Source organism: Carassius auratus, chromosome 34 (genome assembly GCF_003368295.1).
Source record: "Carassius auratus strain Wakin chromosome 34, ASM336829v1, whole genome shotgun sequence".
In the NCBI taxonomy this organism is placed as follows: domain Eukaryota; kingdom Metazoa; phylum Chordata; class Actinopteri; order Cypriniformes; family Cyprinidae; genus Carassius; species Carassius auratus.
Window position 1 is genome coordinate 16,132,450 of NC_039276.1, and position 22,583 is coordinate 16,155,032.

At 37.3% G+C, this 22,583-nt stretch overlaps 2 protein-coding genes across 5 annotated transcripts; one reads left to right on the plus strand and one right to left on the minus strand.

The window, feature by feature from the left end:
- The first annotated feature begins 1,012 nt into the window (after nucleotides 1–1,012).
- LOC113053302 (melanophilin-like) lies at nucleotides 1,013–16,220 on the plus strand. Of its 4 annotated transcripts, XM_026218221.1 has the most exons (15): nucleotides 1,013–1,094; nucleotides 2,197–2,354; nucleotides 5,920–6,141; nucleotides 7,001–7,140; nucleotides 8,277–8,318; nucleotides 9,199–9,263; nucleotides 9,830–9,922; nucleotides 10,405–10,573; nucleotides 10,876–11,066; nucleotides 11,253–11,345; nucleotides 14,025–14,261; nucleotides 14,435–14,581; nucleotides 14,700–14,771; nucleotides 14,956–14,986; nucleotides 15,601–16,220. In XM_026218221.1, exons 2-15 carry the CDS (start codon nucleotides 2,227–2,229, stop codon nucleotides 15,642–15,644), a joined length of 1,674 nt encoding a protein of 557 aa, XP_026074006.1. In that variant the 5' UTR covers nucleotides 1,013–1,094; nucleotides 2,197–2,226; the 3' UTR covers nucleotides 15,645–16,220. The 4 variants fall into 4 exon arrangements, with proteins under 4 accessions (XP_026074006.1, XP_026074007.1, XP_026074004.1 ...); XM_026218222.1 differs by lacking the exon at nucleotides 14,956–14,986; XM_026218219.1 differs by lacking the exon at nucleotides 15,601–16,220 and having other exon boundaries at nucleotides 14,956–15,314.
- Nucleotides 16,221–16,306: 86 nt separating this feature from the next.
- On the minus strand, nucleotides 16,307–19,182 carry LOC113053311 (ribulose-phosphate 3-epimerase-like). Its single transcript, XM_026218234.1, has 7 exons — nucleotides 19,127–19,182; nucleotides 18,935–19,076; nucleotides 18,152–18,231; nucleotides 17,758–17,897; nucleotides 17,245–17,379; nucleotides 17,097–17,183; nucleotides 16,307–16,973 (listed from the first exon to the last, which is right to left on the minus strand). Exons 2-7 carry the CDS (start codon nucleotides 19,054–19,056, stop codon nucleotides 16,851–16,853), a joined length of 687 nt encoding a protein of 228 aa, XP_026074019.1. The 5' UTR covers nucleotides 19,057–19,076; nucleotides 19,127–19,182; the 3' UTR covers nucleotides 16,307–16,850.
- Between the last annotated feature and the right edge of the window lie 3,401 nt (nucleotides 19,183–22,583).

Consider the following 22,583-nt stretch of genomic DNA (forward strand, 5'->3'; position numbering starts at 1 on the left):
AAATAAATAGTATGATGTAAATAACACACAATGATGTCAGATTATATAAACCATATAGATCATCAATCAAACTCAAACTTATTAAGTCTAAAAGTCTGCACTTCCGCTATATTTAAGTTTTATTCTTTATTCCTAAAAGGGGAACAAACCAAGCTTCAGGATGTGAGGCGTTTTAGAAACTCACAGGTGGTAGATATTCCTCAGCTTTTTCTGAACACAGTTGTAGCTTGGGATTTGTCCTTTTCCCACAGTCATGAATAGATGCCCTGTATTAAGAAAATGCAAATAGTTGAAACATTTTTCATGCATTGCAAAAGGATCTAACTTGGACAAACTAAATCAGAGTCACCAGCCTAGAATGATTTTTTTGTTTTTGTTTTTTTCTGGATTAATTATAAAGTCATGTGTTTCCCTTATTGGTCAGGCAAATGCAATAACTTGCTTTGAAAAGCAACAGTGCAAACACTTCTTCTATAGAAAAATCAATTAAAATGTGTGAAACATAATTTTAACCTTTACTGAGGGGTCTCTAAATTGAATAGCTTTATGGAAATTTGCTTATCTTCCCTGTGCAGAACATAAATACAGTAGCATGGACAAATAGACTAAGCTGTTCAATCACATCCCAGTTACATGGCAGACTCAAAGCAAAAGGAACACTACATTATTATATTTAAAACACACACACACATAAAGGAATGGAGTATCAGTGATTATTGTTTAAATCATAACTCAAATAAACTAATCCAACTGAATTCAGTAATCAGTGAATGCAGTCAGATAGTGGTTATGTTGTTACTGGAGAAAGCTTATGTAATGCAAATAAAGATAATTTGAGTCTTGAAAACTGTGACCATTACGCTGAATTAAGCTGTGATTATGCTCTATTGTACAGCTTTTGCTGCAGTTAATTTACAAGATTAAATCAGATGTTGTTTCATCAAGAACTTTGAGGTGGGGTTTAAATATTTCAGTGGCCCTTCCCAACCCCACCGTTAACTGGACATGTGATAAACACAGCAGTTTGATTTTCTGCATGAAAATGGTCAGCTGAAATCCCACGGGACTACCACAGGCTGCTGAATCAAGACCAGGTAAACATTTTTACCGGATACTAGTTATTAGGCTAAATAATGGCTAGACCTAAAAAGAGGACCTATGTAAAATGTGTAAAATTATTATTATTATTTTTTTTTTGGTCATTTGTATTTTGCAATAAATAGTTCTCTAAATACTTAAATGCCACTTACTTTAAGAAAAGCGTGCCAAAGCTATTCTTCTTCTGTTATTTTTGAATGAAATAACATGCCTGCAGCATTACTTTTTATTGCTTAACAATCCACCAGTTTTACAAATACGAACCAATTCCAATAAATAAACAAATACCAATTAGCAGTTTTTACAATGTTACATAATTAATTTATAGCACCTCTGAATTCATATAAATTTTTATAGAAATTATTTCATTAAAAAAAGTGATTGAAGTAATTTTACTCTTTTTAAATGTAAAGGAAGAAACTTGAAAACAGTATAACTTATTAGAGCACTGCTGATTAGTGTTAAAAAAATAGTGAATCTTTGAATAAACATTTTATAACTGTGTCTTTATGAAGGGAAGGTAGACAGAAGACAGATTCTGTTTATCTATTTATTTATTTATTTATTTTTTGTCTGACATGTTCGTGTTATATATTTCACTTTGATCATAATAGCTGTAAATAAAGCTGAATAAAAAATAATTGTCTGTCTTCATTTCAGGCTGCTAAGCAACAAAATGTGATTATTTTAAGAAGGGGTGATTTTTTTCTATACTCATTGTAACTAGATTGAGCCTATGAATGGATGACAGTCTTATGACAGAATAGAAAATGCTACATTACCATTTTGTTTACAAATAAGTTAGATCCCAAATGTTATTCCTAGGAAAATGTGCTCTAATAAACTGTTCCACTTGTGAAGAGTAAAATACTTCAGACTAGCTGGGTGTACAGTAAATTGTACTGTACTCTTCTGGGAAGTTGTGGCTTAGTGGTTAGAGAGTATGAATCCTGTCCAGTGTGTGTGCACTTGGGATGAGTTAAATGCAGAGCACAAATTCTGAGTATGGGTCACCACACTTCGCTGTTTGTCATGTCATGTCTCTTAAAACAATGCTACATGTTTGGTTAGTAAATGGCACTATGATTTTGTTGACAGGCTTCCTCATTCTACCGGATAAAATTTAAGATGATGCCCAACAGCAGTAATGGGAAGAATTTGGATCTCTCCAGACTGACAGATGACGAAGCCAAGCATGTCTGGCAGGTGATCCAGAGAGATTTCCACCTGCGAAAGAAAGAAGAGAACAGGCTAGGGTGAGACACTCTCGATCACATCTACATGGCATTAACTGTCATGTGTATGTTCCCAAATGGTTACCTAAAATATATATATTTTCCAGCATCTCATCAAAAAAGACTGCACTGAGATTCCTTGATGGTTCTGTCTGATAGTCTCATCTGAACTGTTGCTTACTCAATTTGTAGATCTGGTAAAAGTTAAGTAGTTCCCTGGTTTTTAAGAGTTCTTCTGTAGTCTGTTCATCTCTGATTTATTAACATTTATTTGAGTGAAGTCAACAGCATGAAAGACATTCATTTATTCTAGAAGATACAACTGCTAGGCTTTGGACTCTCATATCACGGTTGCAAAAGCACCAAACTTTAACTAAAATTCAGACATTTTTTTCATCTCTCTGAAGGAACGGCTTAATGATTTAGCAAGCAAAGAAAATGTTTAATGAATGCTGTACATTGTGGTTATATAATCATACATTGTTTGGACCATCTGGACCATAACCTTCAGCTTTCTTTAATCCATTAAGTAATAAGGTCATGGATGAAGCCAAGTCATGCTTACAGACATGTGGTACTTGTTCACAACACTTACATGTCTTAGCAATGTCAAGTACTAGCTTTGTATGCAATGAAGAAGTAAAGCGCATATAAAAATCAATTCCAAGAGGGCTGATATCCATTCCTGTGCTGACTTTCATTTATTAGGGTGTTTCTACTTTTTTTTTTTTTTTTTTTTTGAGACAGTTGAAGGCTAACAAACAAAAAAATGGAGAAAACAATTGGTGGACAAGTATATTTTGTGATGGTATGAGGTGATATATATATGGTATATATATATATGGTATATATATATATATATATATATATATATATATATATATATATATATATATATATATATATATATATATATATTTTTTTTTTTTTTTTTTTTTTTTTTTTTTTTTTTTTTTTTTTTTTTCACCAGATATTCCTCCATTTGTCCCAGCAGAGTTGTTAAGCTTTTGACTCTTCAGACACTTTATCAGCAGGCTGAGTCCATGTATGTCTAAATTCCAGTCATTTTAAAGGAGGTAATAGGATTTGACTCAGAATACCGAATAACATCACATGACTGACATTTTTCTCTCAATTCTCTCACAGTTGGAATGAGGCTAGTTCAAAATAGTCCTGTGGAGACTTTGTTGTAATGTGGTGAAGATTTGTGATGATGATAAAAACAGAAGTTCCTCCTAGGAAATATGATGACATTATTTTACATTCGCATTGCAGACAATTTCATAGAAATTTTGAGAGAGAAAAAATAAAGTGCTATTGCTAGCAGGTGATCTGCAAATCAGCCAACTTTTCTTAATAACTATGAATTATAACTGCTATGTAGTCAACTACTCTTCTTAGTACATGTTCAAGCACTATGGCTTAATTAGATCAAATTCACATTTTCGAATCGAAACGTACTGTTATGTACAAGGATGAAAAAAAGGAGAAGGTATTATTTAAAAAAGATACAAAAACACACAACATTTAAAATTTGTAAAAGTTTTTTTTTTCCATGTCTTCTTTCATATGTCCTTTATGAATTGGTTATGCTGCAATGTGAGATATTTGACTTACACGTGGGCTTATGCTGAAGTGCTTTCAACCTTTGCCAAATAAAAGTTGAAAGACTCAGGCACACAATCATTCACCATGTGGAGGAAAGTATTAGCAGGTTTTTTGTTTTTTTTTAGAGAAGAGCAGATTTAGCAGGGATTACGTGTATATCCCATTTTAAATGCTACACAGCTGTGACACAGAGGGTCATTGTGCTAGAAGGCCATCACTTGGGCCATAATTCTTGAGAAATTGGCACATTAAGAATGGAGGTCTTTGAGAAAAGACTAGAAAGGAAGACCATGGAAGAGAATGTGGTGTCATTTCCCCTTTCTATTATGGATTGGAAATCCAAAAATGGAAATTGGATTTGATCAAGTAATCCAGTTTGTAGTAAAATTAGTATACCTATGATCTAAAATCTTGCTACTAACAGAATGATGCATAAAGTGTTTATTCAGGAACAAAATGTAATAAAACTTTATAATTGGTCAAATAACATAACACTTTTGTACTTTGTGCTTTTGTGATACAGTAAAAAATTAGACAGGGGAGACATTAAGCCTTTGAGTACATAAAGGTTTTAACTAAAGAATTGGAAGTATATAGCCTATATGTAATAGCCAAAACAGCTGTCAATTTCAAACAAAAATAATACATTTTAATTTACAGGTGCATGAACAAAAGTTCATTTATGTCTGTAATTCAACTAAAATTGGGAAACTCGTGTATTAAAAAAGAAAATGCACACTGGAGTAGTTTAAGTCTTTGGTTCGCTAAATTGTGATGATTTTGGCTCACATTTAACAGAAAACCCACCAATTCACTATTTCAACAAATTAGAATGCTTTATATGACCAATAAAAATATATATTTTTTTTTGGTGAACTGTTGGCCTTCTGGAAAGTATGTTCCTTTTGCTTTAATTACTGACTCAATTCGATGTGGCATGGAGGTGATCAGTTGGTGGCACTGCTGAGGTGGTATGGAAACCCAAGTGTCTTTAACAGTGACCTTCAGATCATCTGCATTTTTTGGTCTCTTGTTTCTCATCTTCCTCTTGACAATACCCATAGATTCTCTATAGGGTTCAGGTCTGGTGAGTTTGCTGGCCAGTTAAGCACACCAACACCATGGACATTTAACCAACTTTTGGTGCTTGGGCTACGAGCTCCACCCTTCCTCCAGACTCTAGGACTTTGGTTTCCAAATAAAACACAAAACTTGCTCTCATCTGAAAGAGGACTTTGGACAACTCGGCAACAGTCCAGTTCTTCTTCTGCTTAGCCCAGGTAAGATGCCTCTGACGTTGTCTGTGGTTCAGGAGTGGCTTAACAAGAATAATAAGACAACTGTAGCCCAATTCCTTGTCATGTCTGTATGCCTTGACCCCAGCCTCAGTCCATTCCTTGTGAAGTTCACTCAAATTCTTGAATTGATTTTGCCTGACAATCCTCATAAGGCTGCGGTTCTCTCAGTTGGTTGTGCATTTTTTCCTTCCACTCAACTTTCTGTTAACATGCTTGGATACAGCACTCTGTGAACAGCCAGCTTCTTTGGCATTGAATGTTTGTGGCTTACCCTCCTTATGAAGGGTATCGATGATTGTCTTCTGGATAACTGTCAGAGCAGCAGTCTTCCCCATGATTGTGTAGCCTAGTGACCAAACTGAGAGACTATTTTGAAGGCTCAGGAAACCTTTGCAGGTGTTTTGAGTTGATTAGTTGATCGGCATGTCACCATTTTCTAATTTGTGTAGATCGTGAATTGGAGGCTTTTTGTTAAATGTGAGCCAAAATCTTCACAATTAAAAGAACCAAAGACTTAAACTACTGTGTCCTGTCTGTGTGCATTGAATATGCACACTTCATTATTCTTCATTATTTAAGTGGTTATGGTTGGAACAAGAAGCCACAACTAAGTTTTACACATCACTCATAAAAAGAATCAGCATTCAAGACAGTGAAACTGATTTTTATGATTCACACAGGCAACTCAAGACCAAAATAATGAAAGAGGACACCAAGAGAGAGCTGCTGGAATATCAACCGAAACTCAGTGATTCTCTCTGTATCCGCTGTCTGCAACCCTTCAAATTCCTTGTCAACAGCAAGCGCCAGTGTCTGGACTGCAAACTATTTGTCTGCAAGTCTTGCAGCCGTTTTAATAAAAAGGATCACGGCTGGGTTTGTGATCCATGCCACATGGCCAGGTGAGCACCTGATAGACACGTGAGTGTGATTTATATCCTTATATGATGTTAAGGGAACAACTTAAAGAGAAATGAAATAAAACACAAGCAGAATTTCCTTGCAAATAACATGGAAAACAATTATTCTTGTAAATTGTCAAATTCAATTAAACGTGACAATGTATGTATGACCAGTTTCTAAACGACTCATCTCATGTTTCATGAATAAGGCCCAAGTTTGAGACTGTTTTACTTATTATTCCAATGTTTTGCATTGATGATTCAGTTTCACCAGTTCTGTGTGCACTTCACTAAACCACAACCCCAAACAAAGATCAATTCCTGTAAATAAACTGTTTAAAAAGAAAAAATATATACTTTTCCTCATTTTTACTTCTGCTCTGTCTATGCATACTCAATTGAAACACTGTGGATCTGTGCATATTGTTGGCCATTGTGGTTGATCCACCAACAGCCTTTATTCTTACATCAGCCTGATTACAAAATATAGCTTGACTTCCCATGTTTTAAATTATATTTGATGTGGAAGCAACAGAAACACCAGGTAGTAATTAAATCACTTAAATATAAACAATAGGTGGTAGCAGATTCATCCTATGAAATGATAATTGTTGACATGACAGTGTGTAATTATTATACTGTATGTTTTGGTGAATTGCTGGCTAATTTGTGAGAATTTGTATGGTTTGGTACATTCTTCCTGATGGTTATGTTTAGGGTTATTTTTTATTTTATTTAACTTTTTTTAAATCGTACATATCAGTGCGAATCACACCATACTTGTAAAACAGTTGCGTTCTGAGTTGGATTTGACTGAATAATAATTTTGTTCTTCTTGTTTTTGTCTTTGCTCTTATAGAATCCTTAAGATTGGGACTCTGGAATGGTTCCATGAGAATGTACGCTCTCGTTTCAAGCGTTTTGGCAGTGCAAAGGTCATGAATTCACTTTTCAAAAGGCTGAACAGTGACCGTGCCTGTTCTCAAACTGACCTCAGAGGTAGACTTCAAAAGACTGTTTAATTGTTCAAGAGTCATTCCATCTTAAATATATACAAACTACCTAAAAAATAAAAATAAAAAATAAAAATTAGGGATGAAACTAGAATTCTTCCCTTAAAAAACTGACCCTAAAATTGAACCCTGAGCAATCTTTAAGTCTAAGGAGCAAGAATGTGCAAAATTTTAATAAACATATATTTGTTGTGGTTAAACGAAGTAAAATAAATTTAAAAAATGGTGCTTTTGCAATACAAATACATAAAGGTTTCCACTTGCAAAACCTTAGGAAAAAATAGAAACTCTATCCTTTTGTTGTAAAGAGCATTCAGTTGGATCCTGTTCCAAACATTTAGGTTAGCAAACTGCATTCTATTTGTTCATTTCTAACAGTTCATAATACAATCCATTTAGAAAGCCAGTTAGTTATTAAGAAACAAGATTTGATTCTTACTGTTTCATCTGTTAATTTGAAACAGTTTTTGAAGCGATGTCTGACAGATGACTTACAGCAGGAACACTGAAAGCAGAGCTTAGAGGAGAGAGGCCCTCATTACTTTTGTAGGATTTATGAGGGATCCAGAGGGGGGAGAGAGAGAAAGAACTGGCTGCTCCAAATCATCCATGTGATTTACTCTTTTACACAGTCACATGTCTTCTTTCTCTCTGAGCCTGGACCTGAGTGTGTCTCTTTTATCCAATTTTCAAGCTCTTCTGTCCTAAACACAGAGGTCAGAGAAGTAACATTGTTGTTTGGGTCAAATGAGATTTAAAATAATTACAAAAAGATGTTTTAGTAAAGTACATAATATTTAAAGGTTGATCACAATTGTGAATAAATGCCAACAAACACCAACGTGGCTGTTGCTACTGAAATTTTGGGAAATGTATAGTAGACTGTCTTGTTGACACAGCACCAAAAACACCAACGTGGTTAACAGCCAATGGAATTGTGTGTTTCTAGAGGCAGTGTAAACTAGCTTTAGCTGAAGCCACTGTTTAATTCCACTATTGTTGTATTTAACAGTGGTTGTTTCCTGCAACCAATCACAGCACACTTTATATCTCTTGTTTTCTTAAGTTTAACTTTAAATCTCTCACTGTTCCCCCATAACCCTCCTCCGCCCGATCACATAGAGCCTCGAGATGATGACACGCACAGCATGCCTGAAGTTCACAGTGAGTAAAAAAAAAAAACTGTTCCTGTGTGATATAGGCTTTTTGAACACTGATGTCACGCAAGATTCTAATGTAATCAGTAAATGTCTTTCATCTGTCCAAACAATACGGCGACCATCTGCACTCACATTAGCTTTGATTTAACAAGCCAAGGAACATAGAGAAGAAAATGTCTGGGGAAGAGAAACACCTGACATAGCCATGAAAGAACTGAACACAGAAACATTTGTAGTTTTACAAAGGATATTTTTTCATTAAATGTGTCAATTTCTTTACCAAAAAGAAAAACATGTACATGTTAAACATGTTAAAATTGTACAATTAAAATAAATTATAATGTTTTTTCATTTCAAATAATAGCTGCTATTATTTGAAATTAATAGCTGTTTAACGTTATGACATTGCTTTAAACTATACTACATTTTTGCTTGGAAATGATGTCATGGGGCAAAAAAATTACTATCCATTTTATTTATGATTTAGAGCTCATTCTAAATTGTGCTTTTGGGATTTAATAAATCATTATCAATACTGTAGCTAAATATTGTTAGCTTCTGTAGTTAGAAAATTTTAAATCATATTTAAACGGTTCTTTAGTTTTGGACACAAGCTTCTACATTTGGAGCTGTTAGAGAGAAAACCATTTAGTGTGTAATAAAAAAAAGAAAATTATGTTGTTAAATTTTTTTATGAAAGATCCAAAAGAACATGTTTAAAACCTCCACAAAGTCAAAAACATATTTTGAATTTATATTTATATTTATAGTTAAATATAGAGTTAAAAAGTTTTCGAAACAGCCAGACTAAGGTCAGGTCATCACTACAGCCTCTCTTGTCTGAGATCAAAGATTCATGTTTGTAACTCTTGTCATCCACACAGCTGGTTCTCTTTATAGTCAGGAAGATGAGCAGTCTGAGAGGGCAGATAGACACCACTTCAGCCTGGTAATGTATCATTCCTTAAAGTGTCAGAAACTGATGTTATATAGGGTAAAGTGAAAACCAGAGGCTTGTTAGCAGATCTTTCAGAACACAATAGTGTGTGATGATCGTCCTCTGGTGTTCAAGTCTTATTTTAGTTTTAACAGATTCATTTTGTTCTCGATCCCCCTTTGTTCTTTTTATATGATTTAGATTCCTACCATTGCCACCTGGATGTGGTTTTGAAGACCACATGTAAACAGGCTATAGTTTAAGCCAGAATACGAGTTTGAAGGTTATGCTCAGTCCTTGTCTAAATCTGTCAGTGACTCAGTCCTTTGTTTAATTTTATGGGCCTCTGAGAATAAACAGGAAATTGAAGAGCGAGCAGAATTTGGTCATGATTTGAAACTGCAGGAGCACATTTACAACCCATTTGGCTTTGAATTTTTAAAACAGGGTTTGGCAAAGTAATTGCATATGCCTCCAGTATGAGATTTCTTAGTTCAGCTGAATTTATTTATAGATAGATGGATAGATAGATATTTGGGTTTTAGACAATTGAAAATAACCATTTTTTCTTCTTTAAGATGAGAAAAGGCAGGCGGCTACTTCCTGTTGATCCTCTTGATTTTAATCTTGGCGTTGAGAACTCTGCTTATTCTCGACCTCCCATACTTCTGGTTCGTATGTTTGTGTTCTAACACATCTGATGTCACAGATAGGTGAATGTAAATATATGATATGGCAAACACTAAAAAACTGAGGTGTGCAAAAGAAACATTACCCCAAAAAGTTCCTTCAATGGTAGTGCCAGCTGCTTTGAAAAATTCATTGGATCAGCAATAAAGAATACATGGCTCGCAGTGGTGTGCAAACATTTGGTATTCATCCACCCATTGTGAAAACAAATGATGTAAAGAGCTTTTCTGACTGCTAACAGTGATAAGACTTGATTGTTTTCTCAATGAAGGAAATCATCACAAAATTAGTTAGCCACTGCTAGAGTAACAGAGCCATGGTTCGTTTCCTTTTCTGTACTGACACTTGAATGGTATACTAGACCATATACATTTTTAATTAAAATATTCTTAAAGTTGTTTAAGCACATGATTTCAGTTATAAGGTCCATGAAATCTGTGAACATGTATTTATTTATTTAAAGTATTCAGGTAGCCAAGAGAAAGTTGCCCAGAGTAAGGACTCAGTAACTGAAGATGACTGGTCCTCAACCATTAAGCAGATCCTGGAGAATGGAACTCATGATAGAGCTGAAGAGATGAAGGACATGTTGCAAATCAGCCAGAGAAGTCTGGACAAACCCTCTCATTTTGGTAAGATGTGCTGCCTGCTTCAATGTCCTTCAATGTCCCTTACAGATTTTTGAGGATTTCTTTTTATTCCAAGACTCTGTAGAGGTAAATGGGTTTCTCCTTCAGGCCAACCAATGTTTTTTCCTACTGTCAGTGAGATTAAGGCTACTATGTGCTGGGAATATAAACCTAATGCACTGTAAACACAATAATTATTGGTAAAAACATTCCAGACTATTTGGATAGACTCAGAAATGCCTCTTTACTTCATTTCAGCATTTACATTATACAATATCAGTCAGTGTTTTGTTTGACCTCTATAGATGACTGTACGACAAAATGTCGTTCCCTCTCTAAGATGAGCATCTCTTCAGCTGGCAGCTCCAGTTATCACCTCCACCGCGAGCCTTCTTACAGCCTTGAAGATTCAGAGGATGATGATGAATCTGAGATACATGTCTTTTATAGTCCCGCCACACATAGGGAGCACTCACCAGATGAGGTTCCTCCACAGGTAAAGTCAAAAAGTAATGACAAAATCTGTTGAAACTGTGACTGTGACATTTTGTCATAATGCCTTTGTTTGAATGCAAAGCTGGAGACCGAAGTCCATTCATACTCCTATAACCTAATGGGGCTTCACTGCATTCTTTAAAAGCAGTTAATGCAAAACATACATTTTGTATCTCTCTGACACTAGATTATTGAGCTCAACAAGCGTATGTCAGCAATTGAGACTCTTCTGAGCCGTTTGGAGCAGAAACTGACCTTACCTGTAATGGGGACAGAACAAGTAAGTTTAAAGTAAATCTTCACAACCTACAGGTTATTATTTTCGGTTTATAAATGAAATGTTTTAAGCACAATACTGTACAATACGTTTTTGTTACTGTTTCTGAAAGAAGTCTCTTACACTCACGAAGACTGCGTTTATTTGATGAAAAATACAGTAAAGACTGTATTATTGTGAAATATTATCCAGTGCAAATGTTCCTTCAGAAATCATTATAATACACTGATTTGGTGCTGGAGCAACATTTCTTATTATTATAAATGTTAAAAATGTTATGCTGCTTCCTTTTAAGGATTCAATAGAAAATTCAGTTTATGTAAGAATGTAAAAGGCTTTACTGTTTGATATATTAAATACATCCTTGCTGAAATAAAGTATTTTTACATTACACTTTTTGGTAATGAAAGTAAAAATGTGTAACAAAAGTGTTACACTTTATATTAGATTTATCATGTAATTACTCTGATGTTACACAGCAGGGATCAGTAAGTTAGGCTTTGCATATAAATTGTGGTTGGTGTCCAGAATGTTACACTTTATATTAAGTGAACAGTTCCTGAAGAACTGTAAGTACACTGATATTACATTGGTCCTCCAACTTGAGAGCCAATTCCTTCCACTTTACATATACCTAAACCTAACCATCTCCACCTCCTGGATCGCATTTCCACCCCTAAACCTACTCATCTCATTCCAGCCCTAAACCTACTCATCTATAAACCTACCCTAAACCTACTCATCTCCACCCCCTGGATCCCATTTCTACCCCTAAACCTACTCATCTCCACCCACTGGATCCCATTTCCACCCCTGAACCTATACCATCTCCACCTCCTGGATCCCATTTCCACCCCTAAACCTATACCATCTCCACCTCCTGGATCCCATTTCCACCCCTAAACCTATACCATCTCAACCCCTTGGATCCCATTTCCACCTCTAAACCTATACCATCTCCACTACCTGGATCCCATTTCCACCCCTAAACCCACGCATCTCCACCCCCTGGATCCCATTTCCACCACTAAACCTATACCATCTCCACCTCCTGGATCCCATTTCCAGGCCTAAAGCTACTCATCTCCACTTCCTGGATCCAATTTCCACCCCTAAACCTACTCATCTCCACCCCCTGGATCCCATTTCCACCCCTAAACCTATACCATCTCCACCGTCTGGATCCCATTTCCTCCCCTAAACCTACTCATCTCCACCCCCTGGATCCCATTTCTACCCTGAACCTACCCATTTCCACCCCCTGGATCCCATTTCCACCCCTAAACCTATACCATCTCCACCCACTGGATCCCATTTCCACCCCTGAACCTATACCATCTTCACCCCCTGGATCCCATTTCCACCCCTAAACCTACTCATCTCCACCTCCTGGATCCCATTTCCACCCCTAAACCTACTCATCTCCACCTCCTGGATCCCATTTCCACCCCTAAACCTATACCATCTCCACCCCCTGGATCCCATTTTCACCCCTAAACCTACTCATCTCCACCTCCTGGATCCCATTTCCACCCCTAAACCTATACCATCTCCACCTCCTGGATTCCATTTCCACCCCTAAACTTACTCATCTCCCCCTCCTGGATCCCATTTCCAGGCCTAAACTTACTAATCTCCACCTCCTGGATCCCATTTCCAGCCCTAAACCTACTCATCTCCACCTCCTGGATCCCATTTCCACCACTAAACATATACCATCTCCACCCCTTGGATCCCATTTCCACCCCTAAACCTATACCATCTCCACATCCTGTATCCCATTTCCACCCCTAAACCCATGCATCTCCACCTCCTGGATCCCATTTCCACCCCTAAACCTACTCATCTCCACCTCCTGGATCCCATTTCCACCCCTAAACCTATACCATCTCCACCTCCTGGATCCCATTTCCACCCCTAAACCTACTCATCTCCAACTCCTGGATCCCATTTCCACCCCTAAACATATACCATCTCCACCCCCTGGATCCCATTTCCACCCCTAAACCTATACCATCTCCACCTTCTGGATCCCATTTCCTCCCCTGAACCTATACCATCTCCACCTCCTGGATCCCATTTCCAGGCCTAAAGCTACTCATCTCCACCCCCTGGATCCCATTTCCACCCCTAAACCTATACCATCTCCACCCCCTGGATCCCATTTCCACCCCTAAACCTATACCATCTCCACCTCCTGGATCCCATTTCCACCCCTAAACCTACTCATCTCCACCTCGTGGATCCCATTTCCACCCCTAAACCTACTCATCTCCACCCCCTGGATCCCATTTCCACCCCTAAACCTACCCATCTCCACCTCCTGGATCCCATTTCCACCATTAAACTTACCCATCTCCACCTCCTGGATCCCATTTCCACCCTCTGGAACAAATCGTTCCAATTAGTCTTATACATGTTGTTGTTACAAAATGTAGTTAAATATGTCCTGTTCCACATTTGTACTTACACAAACCATTCTGAAGGTTCTTACATGTGTGTAGTAAATATTACAGCTGTAGATACTATATCCCAATGTGTACTTGTACTGTGGTTACATACATACATATTTAGTTACTATGTAAGTACACAGGTATTAGGGACACAATGTAAAGTAGAAAAAATCTCATGGAGACCCACCTGACTTTAATTCCTAAAGTAGTTTTCCTTGTCTTCCTTTAGGTTGAGCAGAAAGAGGATGATCTGTCTCCAGCTGACTTAGAGGAGCTAGAGCTCAGGAAAAAGCTTGTTGAACTTACTGAAAAAATAAGTGACAAAGGCTCGTCTGATGAGGAGGATGTAATGAAACCTTCAGAGGCCTCTCCAAAGAAAGGGGCAGTTTATTATGCTCCAGCTATGAGAGGAGATTCAGCTGGACTTGGGCATGTCAGACACCCATGGCCTCTTGAGGTTGAGTGGGTAAGATTAAGAAACAGTCAAATTCAAGCAGTTATTTATTAATGTTTCTTCAGCAGTGCTTTGGTTTGAACGCACATTGCTGTTCTTATTAATTTTTAATATTATTTAATATTTAAAAAAATCGAATTTAATATAGAATTTAAATTTTATATTTTTTTTATTGTATCCTCTAGAAAGCAAAGCCAACTGTACCTAAACCTTTAAAGAAGCAGAAGAGGGTGAGGTCCTTTGAGTTTAGCAACACAACCAGCTGTGAGCTGTCGCAACTGGAGGGTAAAGTTGCACAGGCAGTGGCCAGCGTCCAGAGCACTCAAAGTGGAGTATGCCACTCAGTCTAAACTTTTCAATTTACTCCACATTCCTTCTTCCAACAAAGCTGTAACTCTCCATGTCTTGCCTTAACTGTTTGTTAACCATTGCTATGTTCTTCATGGAAAGGTTACAGATATTCAGAAAAGAATCGCTGCTTTGAGTGCTGCAGGGATGAAGGTGGAGACGTCCCACAGACAGGTATGTAGCAGTCCAGCTGCTCAGAGAGACATACAGTATTACTGTTTAGTTTTCCAGATCCTGGGCTGTACAGGAACATGTACTGAAACTTTCAAAGAATTGTGAGCTAAATTCTGTTTAGCAGCTCTTTGCGGCAATTTCAGAAAGAGGCTAAATATGGTTTTGTTCTTCCCTGACTCCTCAGCCATCAAGAACATTGCATGAATTACCACTTAGTAAGTGCAAAGCTTTGTACTGCATATTCAGTAACATTCACATTAACATTATATTTGCAGCATCCTTGTGTATTATAAAAGCTAAAAGCTACATTTGTTTTCATCTTCTTTTGGACTTAATTTTGTAGAAATGTCTTTGCAATTATATATCAAAATATTAAACCAAATGAATTTATTTTAAAGATAGCATGTTTTCTTTTAACAAAACATTTCACAAAACTTTGTCTGATTTCAGATTATAAAATAGATTGTTCCCAGATACAAACGCTTGTATTTGTAAACCACAATTAGACATATAAACCGAGTTTTATTTCACAGTGCACAGTGATTTTAATGCATTCCACTGATAGAAATCAGATCCCCAGATCCGCTTCTGGAACAAATCGACTACCCACATCCATTGGTCATGGAAGAGCCTATGGAAAATGTTCAGTTTGGTTAAGATGTGAGCTGTGATGAAATCGAATTGAATTGCTTATAGCCTTAACAGATTGCCTTTTCACCAAAAGCTCTTTACTACTTGTCGGCTTCTAATCAATATTCAATCAGTATTCATGTACTGTAAATAACAACATGAAGAACCATGTCTCATGTTCTTTTTGCTTTCTCTGAAGGAGGCAGCAATGAAGCAAGATCTTTACAGAAGCTGGTCATGTGAAGCAACTTCAGCAAGCTAGCGCTCTTCCACATATTTCACATACACAAGTCCATGATGGCATACACATATAAAGCATATTTCTTATGTTAATGAAATCAGCTCCAAGGCTTTGTGGTATTCCCATTTTAATAATATAATTAATACTTGCTTTAATCTTTCAGTAGATGAGTGTCAGATTATCCTGAAAAAATGAGAGGCTCACAATGTAGCATGTGCTTTTTTTTTTTTTTTTTTTAGAACAGAAGATTTCTATTATGCACACAATATACATTTTTGTCTACATTTCACCTATAAACTGCTGTTTTGATAAAAACTCAATATTTATACCATTATATAGTTTTTATTATCTTGAATAAATATCTTAAACTACACGGTTTCCCTTTTCATCACTTTGTCATTCACAGTAAGATAACACATAATTAGAAAATATATAGGGTGAATTTTTTATTTCATGCTGACTTTAAAATGTGTCACTGTATTGGTTTAGATAATAAACTGTTAATAGATGTAGCCTTCCATGGTGACTTCACTGTCTGAAACTACTTGCCGTGTTAATGCTACACTCAGAGAAAAAAAAAGAAAGAAAACCACTTGAGGTCTCTTGATTTATACTTTTATAATTTCAGTGTTCAAGAAAGACAGGCTGGTGGAATGTTGAAAAAAACAGTTGAAAAACAGTCAGAATTCATTTAAACGATCATGATCTGCAGCTGCATGAGTATTAGAGTCTACATATAGGGCGTATACAGTTCAAATCTAATATCATTCTTTATCCAACAAACATAACACTGAAATGTTGGAAGTATCTATCAACAGCCACTTTCTCAATGTTGTAATAATTTGTTGTCACTGTGACTGGTACTACGACAAACAATACCTGTGATAAATCAAACCAAATGAGGTTAATTAAGAGAGGAATGGTGAGACTGACGTCACTGTAGACAGAATCTGTCTCTTACATCTGCTTGAAGTTATCGAAAGGCCATATGAATTTGAAAACTCCAGATGAATCCAAACAAGAGTCTTGGCGAAGGCAGTTCTCGTGGTCTGTTATGTGCAAACGCACCCTCAGCACGTCCAGAAATGGGTCATGTCCTTTCACAAGCACCACTGAGCATTCAATAACAAAGTTAGATTCGTTCAGAATCTGCAGGAATGACTTTCAGGGGTGGCCCAAAATAGAGTTGAGGTAAAAACTCAAAATGCTCAGCGGTCCAAAGAACGTTTCTGGATTGCCTCAATAACAACGTTTTTAAGGAGGGCGATTACAGAACGAGGGTCGTCACTGCTCACTACAGCACTGCCTGACACGATCATGTTGGCTCCAGCCTAAGAATGTTGGAGTAATGAATAAAGATGAGTAATGCACTTCTTCAATAATAAATATCTTTATTTTTAATATTTGTATTTATACAAATGAATATGTGTGCACTAAACAGCTGTCCGCTGTACCTCAGCACATCTGTGGATGCTGTCTGGGCCAACTCCTCCGTCCACTTCAATGTCCAGAGAAGGGAACTGACCCCTGAGCCAGCTCACCTGCAGGGACACAAGCATCTTCAGTGTCTAAAAGAGACTAATAGACATTACACTTGCGTACCTTTGGCATCATATCTTCCATGAACTTCTGACCGCCAAAGCCAGGCTCTACAGTCATGACAAGAGCCATATCGATCTGCCCAGCCCACGGTGCCAGTTCCTCAACAGTTGTTCCAGGTTTAATGGCAAGACCAACCTGCATCATAAGAATGTTCTTAAAACTCATACTATCAGTAATGCTTAGATTAGTTCAGAATATAAGACTTTCTTTACTTTTCTTTACTTTTTTTTAAAGTCAGATGTATACATCAAAATAAGAGTTTACTAACACCTCCTTTAAACCAGTGAAATTACTTATCTTCTGCCCGAATCAAATTCGTACAAATACAACATGCTTTAAATAAAAAAAAAAATTATTAGTCGGCAGAGGGCGCCATAAGGTCATATCAGTCAAAACAGCAAAGAATCTGCATGTTATATATATATATATATATATATATATATATATATATATATATATATTATACACACACATGCACAAAAAAAAAAAAAAAATCCTCAATTTTTAACAGACCTTCATGCCACTCTCCCTGATTTCCTTGATGAGGTTGCCAGGGTTGGTTGTAGCTTCTAGATGGAAAGTGTACTGATTGGCTCCTGCTGCTGCCATGGGCTTCACCCACTGCTCTGGCCTGGACACCATCATATGCATGTCTGTAATAAGGCAAACGGTAAACAAAGCCTCCAGACCTGCACAGAGCAAACACTGCAATGTTTTACTTATCTGGTTTACCCTAGAGGCAATGTTTAAGAATACTGAAAGTGGGTGAAAATGTGAAAGAAGCCAGGGTGTCTACTTGACTGGATTACTAACAAAACTGTCTGAACGAAGAGAACCAGATTGTGTGCAGCTCAAATGAAACAGAAACCAAAATAGATGCAATTTTGTAATAATAACTGGAACTCACCGAAAAAAGGATCAGGTCCGATACAGCGTCGTAAACATTCCACCATAGGATGTCCAAATGTGATGTTTGGAACAAAATGCCTTTCAAACATATGTAAAGAGATTGAAAAAGGCAGAGTTAGACACCTTAATTTCTGGAAGAAAAAAACAACAAATATATATATATATATATATATATATATATATATATATATAGATAGATAGATATAGATAGATATATATTTAAATAAATAATAATAAAATCCTCACAGAAATAAAGCACCACAGCTGTTTTCAAAATTGACAATAATAATAAATAAAAGTTTCGTGGGCATTAATCAGCATATTTGAATGACTTTTGAAGGATCATGTGACACTGAATGGCTGCTGAAAATTCAGCTTTGACATCAAAATTATAAACATTTTAAGTTGTAATAATATTTCACATTATTTCACACTTACGGTGTTCTGTATTTTTTTTTTTATCAAATGAATGCAGCCTCAGTGAGCATAATAGATTTATTTTGTTTTTATTTATTGTGTGTGGGGGAATAAGATAATGGTCTCACTGCTATGTTTATCTGTCTATGACTTGTAACTTAAAATTGTGAGTTTGTTTGTAACTAGGATGAATCCATGATGTATCATTCCTGTGCCAAAATGTGGGATAACAACGTTCTTGCTCATTAAAATGACTTCAGAAAGTAATATGGTGTGGTTCTCTGGGTCACATGATCACGATCAGTGCCTGCAGGTCAACACTGGGTGAGAAACTTAAATGAAAATTGCAAACGTCATTCCTCACCCATCCATAACGTCAAGGTGCAGATAATCAGCACCGCACTCCATCATTCGCTCACATTCCCCCCCGAGCTGCGACAGATCGCTGCTCAAAATAGACGGTCCTATCTTCGCCGTGTATGCCATGCTGCACTGCCTCTGCCTGCCTCTGCCTGCCTCTGCCTGCCTCAGCCTGCCTCAGCCTGCCTCAGCCTGCCTCAGCCTGCTGCACACTTCCGCTGTTCACACACGCCTTTCAAAACAAAAGTCCTGCGTCATCTCATTATCGCCAAGAGGTGGCGCGATTTGAAAAAGAAAACGGTCTCATATCTAAACCTAAAATACCAAATCATTGACTGGTTGAATGTTTACAACAGGACATCCTGAAAGCCCCTCCTTTCCTATTATTTGAGTCTGACCAAGGACTTTGGTCTGACTGATAACTCGGCCTTTGACGGATATGTCCTGTTCTCATTCCCCCTCCACCGTCCTTCTATCTCCACAGAGTTAAACAACTTCAATTGTCCTTAAAATTGTTGTCTTCCTGAACTGTTTTTTGTCTTCAGTTCAGGACGCTGTTTAAGAGAGAGAGATGCTGGCATTTTAATTAAACCAGCTCATGGAGCATTTCACACTTGTGAGCTCAAACAGACCGTATATATTTAAAAGAAAACCTCTGCATAAACCCTTTTGAGCATATAAAAGTATCTATAAATCTGTGACGCAAAATAATCTGCACAAAATACAAAGCACAAAGGTGGGTTTTCAGAAAATCTTACATTAAGCAATATACCACCAAACACACCATTTCCATAATTTATGTATTTATCACACCGAATAAGCACAGTTATGCAGTTTGTGGGATTGATTTTTATTTTATTTTTTTATCTATACAAGTTCCATATGATGGAAAACTATGTTTTTTGACTATACACTAATTGTGTGAAAATTTAAATGGAACAATAATAGGAATTAAAGCTGCAAGCAGCGATGAACGGGCCCTCGCACCCGGGCTCACCGGCAGCGAGTGGCTTTAGTTAATAGGTGAACGGTGAGAAATATGCGTTTAAACTCATAAATATAAGTAGAATATATCAATGTTTATTCCATATATGTGCCAATCTTCCTGTTGCCAGCAGGTGGCGCTATCATTATAATGGAATATTGGCCTTCAGATATGTTCAGGGCAGGACTTTTATCGAACATGTGAGGTTTGGGGAGGATTGGACACTTTATGCCTGCGTTACAACAACATCCTATTTCATGGCGAAACAATGAAATTTGTCAGGCCGCCATGGACACGCCCTTTAACGAAACCTCAAGATCTTCGCAATTTAAGATCGCAAAAGGCTTTAGATTACACTGACCAAGTTTGGTGTTGATCTGAATAAATATCTAGGAGGAGTTTGTTAAAGTACAACCCCTGAAAATGGCCAAAACAACACTAATTTTGCAGAGAAAATTCCAAATAACTGACTTCCTGTTGGGATTCGGACTTCGTACCAAGAGACTTTTTCGTAGATATTGGTGTGTTACATGTGTGTACCGATTCTTGTACATGTACGTGAAACATAGCTCAAGGCGCACTCCGTTTAAAGTGTATACGCACTCCGTTGAAAGTGTATAGGTGGCGCTATTGAGCCATTTTGCCACACTCGATGGAATATTGGCCTTCAGATCTGTTCAGGCCAGGACCCTTATCACACAAGTGAAGTTTGGGCAAGATCGGACATTTTATGCCTGAGTTATAACATCTTTTATTCCCATGGCGAGACATTGAACTTCATCACGGCGCCATGGACACACCTTTTAACAAAAACTCAAGATATTCACAACTAAACATCACACAGGTCTTTAGATTAGACTGACCACAAAAAAGACATTGATGTCATAAAATTTCTAGGAGTAGTTTGTCGCAGTGTAAAATATGTAACTTCCTGTTGCCAATAGGTGGCGCTATGACTATAACTGAATATTGGCATGTAGATCTGTTCAGGTCAAGAGTCTTATCCAACATGTGAAGTTTGGGGCAGATTGGACATTGTATGTCTGAGTTACAGCAACTTCCTTTTTCATGGCGAAACATCGAAATTTTTCAGGCCGCCATGGACCCGCCCTTTAACGAAACCTCAAGTCCTTCGCAATTTATTATCGCAAAGGGCTTTAGATTACACTGACCAAGTTTGATGTTGATCTGAATAAATCTCTAGGAGGAGTTCGTTAAAGTACAACCCCTGAAAATGGCAAAAACAACAGCAATTTTGAAGGGAAAATTCAAAATAACCGACTTCCTGTTGGGATCTGGATTTCGTACCAAGAGACTTTTTTGTAGGTATTGGAGTGTTACATGTGTGTACCAATTTTTGTACATGTACGTGAAACATAGCTCGAGGCGCACTCCGTTGAAAGTGTATAGGTGGCGCTATAGAGCCATTCTGCCACACCCGGTGGAATATTGGCCTGAAGATCTGTTCAGGCCAGGACTCTTATCACACATGTGAAGTTTGGGGAAGATCGGACATCTTATGCCTGAGTTATAACATCTTTTATTCACATGGCGAGACATCGAACTTCGTCGCGGCGCCATGAACAAGCCTTTTAACGAAAACTCAAGATCTTCACAACTGAACATCGCACAGGCCTTTAGATTAGACTGACCACAAAAAAGACATTGATGTCATAAAATTTCTAGGAGTAGTTCATCGCAGCATAAAATATGTCACTTCCTGTTGCCAATAGGTGGCGCTATGACTATAACTGAATATGGGCATGTCAATCTGTTCAGGTTCGGAGTCTCATCAAACATGTGAAGTTTGGGGCAGATTGGTCATTGTATGTGTGAGTTATAGCAACTTCATTTTTTATGGCGAATCATCGAAATTCGCCAGGCCGCCACGGACACGCCCTTCAACGAAAAGTCAGGATCTTCGCAATTTAACATCGCAAAGGCCTTTAGATTAGGCATACCAAATTTGGTGTTGATTTGAAGAACTCTCTAGGAGGAGTTCGTTAAAATACAACACATGGAAATGACCAAAATTACACAAAATATGCTCATAATATTAAAAATAACCGACTTCCTGTTGGGTTTAGAATTTCGCTCCAAGAGTCTTTTTTGTAGGTATTGGTGTGTTACATATGTGTGCCAATTTTCGTGCATGTACATGAAACATAGCTGGAAGGCTGTTGATTTTCTTGGTATAGGTGGCGCTGTCGAGTCATTTTGCCACACCCTCTTCTGAATCCTATATCAGACGAAAATTTTCACCAGGTTTGACGCGTGTGCAAAGTTTCATGACTTTTTGAGCATGTTAAAGCCCTCAAAAATGCGATTCATTCGGGAGAAGAAGAAGAAGAAGAATAATAATAAATATAGCTGCAAGCAGCGATGTCGGGCTCAAGCCATCAGTGCAACGCCACCCCGGTGGCATCAGGATAACTGTGCCCAGCGGGCATAAGCATTTACAGTAACCCTCTGACAACAAGTTTTAAGGGATGCGGCAGTTAAAGGGTTAATCCGACCAATCTAGACTTTGAAATCACATACACAGAACAATATATATAACTTTAGTAACACTTTATTTTAATATTTATAAAAAATGTATAAGGTGTGCATTGTAGCTGACACCTATATGAACACATTACAATTGCTTTGTGACTGCAAGTCTTTCTTC